Source organism: Lupinus angustifolius, chromosome LG14 (genome assembly GCF_001865875.1).
Source record: "Lupinus angustifolius cultivar Tanjil chromosome LG14, LupAngTanjil_v1.0, whole genome shotgun sequence".
Classification (NCBI taxonomy): Eukaryota; Viridiplantae; Streptophyta; class Magnoliopsida; order Fabales; family Fabaceae; genus Lupinus; species Lupinus angustifolius.
The window spans coordinates 4,567,945-4,578,356 of NC_032022.1; the positions used below are offsets into that span (position 1 = coordinate 4,567,945).

At 32.9% G+C, this 10,412-nt stretch overlaps 1 protein-coding gene across 1 annotated transcript; it reads right to left on the reverse strand.

Annotated features, from left to right (window-relative positions):
• Positions 3,201-6,649, reverse strand: LOC109326489 (alcohol dehydrogenase). Its single transcript, XM_019559188.1, has 10 exons — positions 6,610-6,649; positions 5,875-6,011; positions 5,727-5,773; positions 5,103-5,428; positions 4,937-5,019; positions 4,763-4,838; positions 4,405-4,466; positions 4,223-4,318; positions 3,926-4,087; positions 3,201-3,368 (listed from the first exon to the last, which is right to left on the reverse strand). The coding sequence occupies exons 1-10, from the start codon at positions 6,647-6,649 to the stop codon at positions 3,252-3,254; spliced, it is 1,146 nt and encodes a 381-aa protein (XP_019414733.1). The 3' UTR covers positions 3,201-3,251.

Below are 10,412 nucleotides of genomic sequence, written 5' to 3' on the forward strand. Positions count from 1 at the left end.
GTTTTTTGTACTGATAATGTAAGAGTTTTTTTACCCTTTTATTGTATCTTCTATCATTTATTTTCAATCATTATTACCTAACCAATAAAAGTAATACAAAAAAGAATAGTAATAACTCCACCAGGTATGCTAAATATGTAGCCATTGGTTGCTTTAGAATCATCTGAAAGAATGTTCCAATCAACATTGTTGAATTCTTCTAGGACAGTTGGAAACATTCAGTAATGTAATATAGGGTTTATTGTTTTCTTAAGGTACCTCATTATCCTTTCTATTTCCAACCCTTTAGTTTTATCATTATCTCTAATCATATGTATGTGACTAGTTGAAATGCCCCCACTTTTCCTTAATTTAAAAAGGAATTTATTTTCGTTGAAGTCAACATTGTTAGACTCACGATCACTTTTGCGTTAAGGTCATAAAACCTATATGTCTTGTTGTTTACAACATACCCAATGAATACACATTCGTAGGCTCTACTTGCGAGTTTAATTCTCTAGGGGCATACATTCATAAATGTTTTCCTGAGAAATTCTTTGTATCTTATTGGACTGAGACTCTACTGATTTATCATCAGTTATCTAATACTTGAGGTAGTGACTAACAACATACTTTTTAGTCTCAGCTTTCTCAGTATCATATTTCTTTTCAAGTGCATACCAAATTAATTTGACATACTTGTATGGGTTGTAGTAATCATAGAGATCATCTGACAACCATTTCAGAATAAATTTCTTACGTAGGTAATCATTTTCATTCCAAGGAGTTATATCAATAGCTAGTTTATCTCTTTCATTTTTTTCAGCTTTTTTCGGCATCATTGGACATCAGTTTTCAGAGCGTGTACAACTTTTCTCATAGTGAGAAAATTTTCCATCTTATGTTGCCAGCATTTGAAGTTAGTCCCATCAAACTGAAATGGTTTGGTAATGTCAAAGTTGTTCGGTCTAGTAAAGTTATCTACGAATGTCATTGTAGTTGAAGCGTCTTAAAATTGTTGTTACTATAGCTTGCAACAATTCTAAATGCCACGAAATAATAATTATTGGCTGAGTCACGACTAGGTCACTCTCTTTAAGACGTTTTGTGGCACTTCCCAAAATGTGCAAGTAGAGTATCAACCACGTTGTCCCTAGGATAAAACAGCCTAGATCTTTATTATCGAATTCTTACGACATTGTAAGAATCAATCTCGAATACACCCATCACAATAAGGCTTCTAGTGTCAATTCTCGAAATATCCACAATATGGCTACTCATGCCAATTTTCGAAATACTGACAATATAGCTACCCTTGTCAAAAAATTTCCCACAATTTGATTACTAGTGTCAGTTCTCAAAATTCCCACAATTTGGTTGTTTGTGCCAATTCTTAGTGCCACAGAAAGAAAATGGAGATAAGTTTGTCGAAAATGCATCGATGAAAAGTATGAGGGAGAAAGAAAAAGCTGAGTAAAAACATACTCAACTTGGGACAAGAAAATATGAAGAGGAAGAGACTTCTATTTATAACATGATATTTTTTCCAAGTTCCCCATCTATCCTATGTGGGACTCGAGAATGTTTTTCTTCAAAATTCTTCTATGTGAGACTTGAGAGTTTTTACATTTAACACCCAAAAATTTCAACTAATTGCTTCCAAAAGATCAACTTCTAACAAAAACAAGTTCCAACAAAAATTGTAATGCATGCAGCTAAGAATTGAGGTTAATGAGATGATCAATAATATCCATAGCCACATCACATATATGGTGCAAACCATTTTCTCTATGAGCTGTCTCGGGAGGATAGACCAAACCAGGATACCGTACTTTTGAATCAGTTGTGACAAGCATTTGGGATATATTTGGCTGCAATTATGTGCAGATAAGCATTTGGGTCTTTCAAGATAAGTAGGAAGAAGTGGAGGTGGCATTGGCCATTCCAATTCCAGCAATGATCGCTGCTAAACTTTCATGCTTTATTTGGGAGTGTATTTTGAAGAGAAGGGTGAAGGGGAGAGATGATTTTAGAAAGTCTTCTTCTTGTTTGGGAGTTGGATGAAGGTTATGGAAGTTTCTCAAATCCTCTAAAATCCTTCATGTATATACTTTTACAGTTCCCTCAATTTGAGGTTTTTCCGTAGACAAAATGTAAAAATACATAAATACTTTTAGTAAAATTATATAATTATATATTATTGTTCACTTCTCATTATTAATTACATTTTAAAAGGAAAAATAAAAAGATATTCAAACATTATAATTAACTTACTATGCCCCCTCCTATACCTTTGACCAATCTCCTTCCCATTCCCCAATAATTCACAAACAAAGCCTTAGGGTCTGCTTTTAGGCTGTTGGGATTTGATTTGAGGGAAGAGAAGTAGACATTGTTGTACTTGGTGTTCTTGCAAGTTTTCTTGATCAGAGTTGTATCTCCATTCACAAAGGCATGTATGTGGTTGAGGGTGTAGTAGAAAGAGGAGGAATAGAAAGAAGATCATAGTAGCCATTGTAGTGCATAAGGTGTTGTTTGTTGACTCTCGGTGTAATGGTTATCTTCAGAAAGTTGAGGGGAGAGGTGTGAAAAGAGAGGAGAGAGTTAAATGTGTATACAATTATTCAAATTGTGGTCGTGGTGATTGTTGCAACCGCATCACAATACAATTGTGATGTGACATCGAAACATCGAATCATAATGATACAGTTGAATTAGGTTGTAGCACAACGCATTGAATTCATAAATATTTTTTAATCGCAAAATGATTCACACTATTATAGCTGCAATCCACATTGCAACATCCATAACAACCATAATCACAGTAACCATAACTATAACCGCAATTTAAGATAATGTGTACAGTAACTTGAGGCAATAAAGTCAAGAAGCAGAGTTTATGGTTTCCTTCTTTCCCTTTAGATATTATTATTAGGTCTGCCTTGTTTACATTTGATGAATAAATATTTTACTTTATTATTTTGACTTGGAGGACTAGTCATATATATTGCAAAAAATTGTCATAGGGAGACTTACACCAATATAATTTGTTCTATCAATGTAGCGAATGTGAATCTGCGCATTCACAATTTAGCATATATATATATATATTTATATGCAAACATAATAGAACGTGAGCATCTTATTTTGTCATGTACAAACACATGTAGTTCAGAAGAGATACAATAACTTGCCAATGAAACTTAGAGGAAAATCAACTACATATATGCTCAGGTAAAACTTTTTCTCTCTCAATGCTGATATAAGAAATCCTATTCAGTCATGTGGATAATACAGCGCAGACCCTCCCCTTTAAGCATGTATTCAAAGGCTTTGTTGATTTCTGAGAAAGGTACTCTGTGGGTGATGAATTTCTCCAATTCAAGTTCCTGTCATATTTGAAATAAGTCAAAATCAATAAAGTTTTCAAAATGATTGAGCAGTGAGAAAATAAAAGTTCTTAAACATTGTTATCAGAATATTACTCAAGAATTTTATGACAGCCAAAAAGTATTTTGTTTTCTATTCAATAGGTGAAATATGATTATAAAAATCCAAGATTCACTTTTATTGTTAAAGCAGAATACTTCTCTTAGAATACACAATAATTTCTATGGAGGAAATGTTGTTATCAGAGGGTGACCTGGACGAATGGTAATATTGATGTTTAGTGATCATTAGTCTCTCCCTTTGACATCAAATAAGCCAGAAAGTAAGAAATGAAGTTTCTAAATGAATTTCCAACATATTTTGACTGATGAAAGAGTCTTGTTTAAGATCATTATCTCTGATAAAATTTGAAATTAATTACACTAATTAGGTAACAACTATCATATTATCATGATGAAGATGACTCAACTAATGTGTGGATATTGCATATAAAACATAAGTGGGTCACTACTTGCAAATATAAACTCTATTCTCATGAATGATGAAATTTACTAACCTTGTTCATGTACATTTCTACCACTGATGGAAGGTCGGAACGTGGTTTATAATTTCCAAAGAAAGTACCCTTGAGAGTCCTTTCATTTAATAAATTGATGGGATGCGTTTTGAATGAATCGTCTTTATTTGGCACACCAACAAGTACAGCCACACCCCATCCCTACAAGTTTATACAGAGTAAGTCAAAGTTGGAGTGCAAGACATAAGAATTGAAAACATGCTTTAATGTAATACATAGTTAGGAAAATGATCATGGAAAATCAAGTGAGTAGAAAAGAAGGTTGAGGAAAGTTACATCATGCACGCATTCAAATGCAGATATCATTGCATTAACACTTCCCGTACATTCAACACTACGGTCAACTCCCCCGCCAGTCATTGCAACAATCACCTGTAATGAATTAAAGAGATTAAAACATGTGCCAAGATTTATGTATAAATTTCATGACTATAGTCCTTTAATATTAGGTGACAAACCTCTTGAACTGGCTTGTCATGTTCTTTTGGATTCACAAACTCATTAACTCCAAACTTCTTGGCTGTAGACAAGATAAGTACATAGATAAAAAAAGTAGTTTAGAACTTCAGAATTATTTAGCATCTTTGACTAATAAGGATCCTCGACGGAAAGAAAATTATGGTGCTTATATTTATTATATCTATAAATGAGTAATCCTTTTTTACATTGTAGAACACCTACAGGGGACAACACCATATTTTATAAGTGTGGGTGGATATAGTGTATGTAAATGTTACAATATTTTAGGTGTTTGAAGTGATAAAATTATAAAAATCATCAATAATGTATACTAGAACGTCTAAAAACTTCGCTCACCTTCAATAAATCTTGTAGAATTCAAGTCAACCCCTATAATCCTGGAAGCTCCAGCAAGTCTAGCTCCCTCAGCAGCCTGCAGAAAAGGTGTAAGCAAAAAACAATACTTAAATCACTGTTTGAGTAATAGATACACCAAAAATTTCCTCCTTTATTCGAGAAGAGAAAACTCACTGCAAGGCCAACAGCTCCTAACCCAAATATAGCCACTGATGAGCCTTTGGTTGGTTTTGCAACATTCAATGTAGCACCAAGACCTTCAATATGAAATTTATCAAGATTGTTATTTGGTAGAGAAGTTTTCCACCTGATAAAATGACATAATTTAATTCATTCTAACCTGTTGAGATTCCACAGCTTAAAATACACACTTTATCAAGTGGGGCAGCTGGGTTAATTTTGGCAAGACAGCCAACATGAACAACAGTGTATTCACTGAAAGTGGATGTTCCAACAAAATGGTATATTGGTTTTCCATTAATTGAGAACCTTGACTTCCCATCATTGAGCATTACACCACGGTCAGTATTAATCCTTAAGAGGTCACACATGTTACTTTCCTCTGATTTGCAATGCTGACACTCCTTGCACTCACCTGTGAACACCGGTAGCACATGATCACCAGGCTTGAGATCTGTTACACCCTCACCAACACTTTCCACAATTCTGAGAGCAACAAAAAAATAAGGTGGAAATTATTAGATGTGTCATATGGATTTAATTACTATGTATATGGATTTAATGGTGAAGTGTTGTTTATGTAGACATTTTATACACTATCAATCAATCATACAATATAACATTGTTAAAAATGACAGACTTTTGTAGTAACTACTCTGAATGTTTATATGTTGATTGATAATGTAAAAGTTTATGCATCTAAATTAAACTTATCATATGTGCAATTAATAAAGAACTTAACAAATGAGGTATTTGTTTTTTTCATATGAAAATAGTTGCATACCCTCCTGCTTCATGACCAAATATACGTGGAAATAAAGGTGTTTGTCCCTGTAAAATATTCAATGTAACAATATGAGCACATGTTCAATTATAGTTTTGAAAACTAGCAATATCGAATTACTTCATATACTAATACAACAACTCAATACCTTTGCTTCCCAAAAGTAGACATCAGTATGGCAGAGTGAGGTGAATAAAATCTTGACACGAACCTCATTTGCCTGTGGTGGAGATACTTCCACTTCCTCTATCACCAGTGGCTTAGCAGCTTCCCATGCCACCGCAGCTGAAATGCATAATTAATGATAAACCAACTTGTCAATAGGAAGTATTGATGCTAAGTTGTGACCTTCTTACATCCGTCAATAACCTGGTATCCTCCATATGAGGTAATTTCATTCGAGCTTGTAATATCCACAGCATAGTGGGGCTACCTCTACCAATTAGGATTTTCTCAGTACGCAAGACTAGAACTCGAGTCTTGTTTAATAAAAATAAGCATGTACCACTTGAACTAATCATCCATTTTTGTATACAATATAATTTTATTTAGTTAAACTGCAGTGGTATAATAGTGGGTGGCGGTAAGCATCAAACTCAAGATGCTCTATATCCTAAACCAATCCTCCCAAAAGTTTAACTTGGTAGGTAAAGGCATATGAATCACTTATTATATCTCTAACAAGATTTGCATGGCTTTACGGGAGCAAGTATACATAGAAAGTAGTGTAGAAGACACATGATTACAAAAAAAATGTTGGAAGTAGAAAAATTAGTGTAACCCAGCAGCAAAACGATTACTCAATTTTAGTCAATAACAAGAAAAGGAGGAACAATGAATCAAGTGAATAGAACCTATACAAAGATGTATAATTTTACAATACCTTTGCAACGTATGACCTTTCCAGCAGTGTTTGAAACCATTTTCTTTGCCTTGATTGACTTTTTTTCTTAGTATTCACTCACACAAAGACACAAGTATGTATTTCTATTTTTTCTTTCTGTGTAGATATGGGTTGGTTTTTGGTAGTATATATATAGTGCACACAGGGAGAATGGTCAATCTCATTTCTGATTTTAAAAGTGATCAAAGTAGTATTTGAAAGAAAAACCATGGAAATAGCTGGTTTTTGTTTCCTTAAGACAGAGGAGCTTACAACCAGCGGCGCCTTTGTTGTTCCAAATTCCCGCTGTCTGGTTTCTGGTAGTTAGTTGACATCTTTGCATCTATAAAATAGCATAGACCAAGTTGCAGTTAGGGTCAACTCTCAGTACCACAACTAATAATTCTATTATGAGTTTAAAATATGTTCACTTACGGTGTAAAGTTTTTTACATTGTCAGCATATCATTCATCATTGATTTGTATTACTTTTATATGTGATTAACAAATCAATGTTTGATGATTTACTGACAGTGTAAAAAACACTTACACTATATATATTAACAAATCAATGTGATTAATATTTTTTGGGGCTTGATTTTAATCATGAGGGTAAGCAGGTAAAATTAGGTCTATTAGTTATTTAATTTCATATTCAATAAGTAAATCCACCACTTGTTGGTACATTCCCAAGTCATTTTCATAAACTTATTTCTCTTAACCAAAATAAACTAAATAAATGTACTTCAAGACTTCTAACATAACACCTGGTGCTCAATTACATCCTTTCATAAATTTGAGCCTGCTGAACAAGCGAAAATCAATTTGTTGTGTTTCTTTGTTTTGGTCCACAATATGTTTTGAGTGAGAATTGTCTACAAGATTAGTCATAAATAATAGACTTCAAAATTAATTAAATATAAGATTACATTTTGTATGTTAATTCATATATTATTTATAATAAGGGAAAAAATTATTAAAACATAATTAAATATTTTTTTGACCAACCACAATCAGTATTATATAGAGTAATCAATTTCCAAATACACTAAATTCAAATTAGGGATGGTAACGAGGCGGAACAAGTATAAGTAGTGCTTTATCGTACTCATACTCACACTATTTACAGATACCCGCACGAGTAGCTGGTATTTGCGGGTACCCCACGGATTTTTAAATTTCAATCTATATTTATATTTTTATAATAATCAATACATATAAAATAATTAGTACTCATGAATAAGAGAGCTAGTTCCCCTACTTGGAATTCTCTGTGAAGTATGTGTTTGTCATGCCATCTTTTTGTTCTTTCTTTGTAAGTACGAGCATTCTCATAAGCATCTGACCGCAGTTCTTCCAACTCTTGCAGTTGGAATTTCCTCTTTTCTCCAGCAACTTTCACATCAAAGTTTAGCAATTTGACTGCCCAATATGCCTTACGCTCTAGTTCCACTGGAAGGTGGCAAGGCTTACCATAAATCAACCTGAATGGTGACATACCAATAGGTGTTTTATATGCAGTACGGTAAGCCCATAAAGCATCATCAAGCTTTGAGGACCAATATTTCCTACTCCTAGACACTGTCTTCTCTAATATGCTCTTAATCTCACGATTTGATACTTCCACTTGACCACTTGTTTGATGGTGGTAAGGGGTACCAACTCAATTAGAAACACCATACTTCTTCAAGAGGTTTTCAAAATGTCTTTCAATGAAGTGTGAGCCTCCATCACTAATAACCAGCCTCGGGACCCCAAACCTTAGAAATATGATCTTGGTAAACAGTTTGATGACTATTTTAGCACCATTGTGTGGAGATGAAATTGTCTTCATCCACTTAGAAACATAATCGACTACCACCAAGATATATTTGTTTTTGTTTGAAGTAGGAAAAGGTCCCATATAGTCAACTCCCCATACATCAAATATTTCCACCTCAAGGATGGGGTTCATTGGAATTTCATACCTTTTTGATATGTTCTCCACCCTTTGGCAAGAATCACATGTGAGAACAAAATTCCTTGCATCTCTGAATATGTGTGGCAAAAAGAAACCACATTGAAATACCTTTGCTACTGTTTTTGAAGTACTGGCATGGCCTCCATAAGAGGCAGACTGGCAACAACTCAGGATCTTTGACACTTCTTCTTCTGGAACAAATCTTCTGTAAATACCATCAACACATAGTCGATAGAGATAAGGATCATCCCAGATATACTTCTTCAGATATGAGAATAATTTCTTTTTCTATTGCGGTGTCATTTTAGGTTGAAGAATTTTGTTGACCAAATAGTTTACAAAGTCAGCACACCAAGGTGCCTCTATAGTGTCGAGGAGGAGGAGTTGCTCATCAGGAAAGGAATCATCAATAGGTATGTCCTCCTCCTCTCCACTTGGATGTTCAAGCCGAGATAAGTTATCTGCAACTAGATTATATGTTCCCTTTCTATCAACAATCTCCAGATCAAATTCTTGCACAAGGAGAATCCATCGGATGAGACGTGGCTTGACTTCTTTCTTACTCATCAAGTATCTCAAGGCTGAGTGATCAGTATGAACTATAACTTTAGAACCTACTAGGTAGGACCTAAACTTTTCGAATGCAAACACAACAGCTAGTATCATTTTCATTAAACTAGTAAGTTACACGTGCATTTGCACGGGGCAATAATTTTTTGGCACATGGTTTAGAACAAACATGTTATCCGTGTATTCGTATGTTTAATAACACATATGTTATTCGTGTATTCGTTTGATTAATAACACATATTACCCGTGCATTCTAATGGTTAATAACACACATGTTACTCATGCATTCTAATAGTTAAGAACACACATGTTATTCGTGCATTCATTCATATGGTTAAGAAAAATATGTTACTTGTGCATTCATATGGTTAAGAGCACACATGTTACTCGTGAATTCGTGTGATTAAGAACATACATGTTAAATATACATTCTAATGATTAAGAAACACACATGTTACCTGTGTACTCACATGGTTAAGAACATTTATCTTACCTGTGCATTCATATGATTAAACAATCACATATTACTCGAGCATTCTCATGAGACATTGATTTTGACGAATATTTAGAAGCACATAAGTATGAATATTATTAAATGTATATTAGTAATATTGTGTAATAATTTGATAAAATAAAGCGAAATATATAGAAATACAAAAATTGTGAATTAATTTCATTGGATATGTTTTCTAATATAACGACACAATGTCTTCATAACTTTTGTCGCATAGTAAGACATAATAATATATTAATCGTCCATAAATTGACAAATTATGCAACATAATGATCAAATATATAGTAAGGCATGATAATATATAATTGAGTACAAACTATTATTATCATAGTAATATGAACTCATATGATATAAATAAACATTTGATCATGAAAATCATGAGTTTCATAATTATTATTACAAAGTATCAAAATATATAAACTAATATTGTTATATCTGCAATTTTAATAACAAAGGTAAGAAACAAAATAAAATAAATCAAGTGTATTCAATTGTTTATATTTAAATATTTCATGTATTTTGGATTCCCAAAAAGGGTTTGCTATAAATTAGTTTGTTATTTATTTTTGTATAACAACAAAATAAATAAATCTATGAAAAATAAACAAAAAAATTAATGAAAATGAGAACTGGTCTATATAATAAGAACAAATTTACAAAATAAACACATGTCAATAAAAAATGCACTTTAAAGAATATTTTTATTTGTCATTTAATTTTATATTGATTCGTTTATTTTAAAAATATATTTTCTCTCTCA

What these genes read in the sequence shown, in the direction of transcription:
- LOC109326489 (XM_019559188.1), bottom strand. Translation starts at nt 6,649, where the DNA reads ATGGTTTCAAACACTGCTGGAAAGGTCATACGTTGCAAAG. An exon ending in TTTGGTCATGAAGCAGGAGG is followed by an intron (nt 5,429 to 5,726) that starts GTATGCAACTAT and finishes TGTTGCTCTCAG; the next exon opens with AATTGTGGAAAGTGTTGGTG. An exon ending in ATGACAAGCCAGTTCAAGAG is followed by an intron (nt 4,319 to 4,404) that starts GTTTGTCACCTA and finishes AATTCATTACAG; the next exon opens with GTGATTGTTGCAATGACTGG.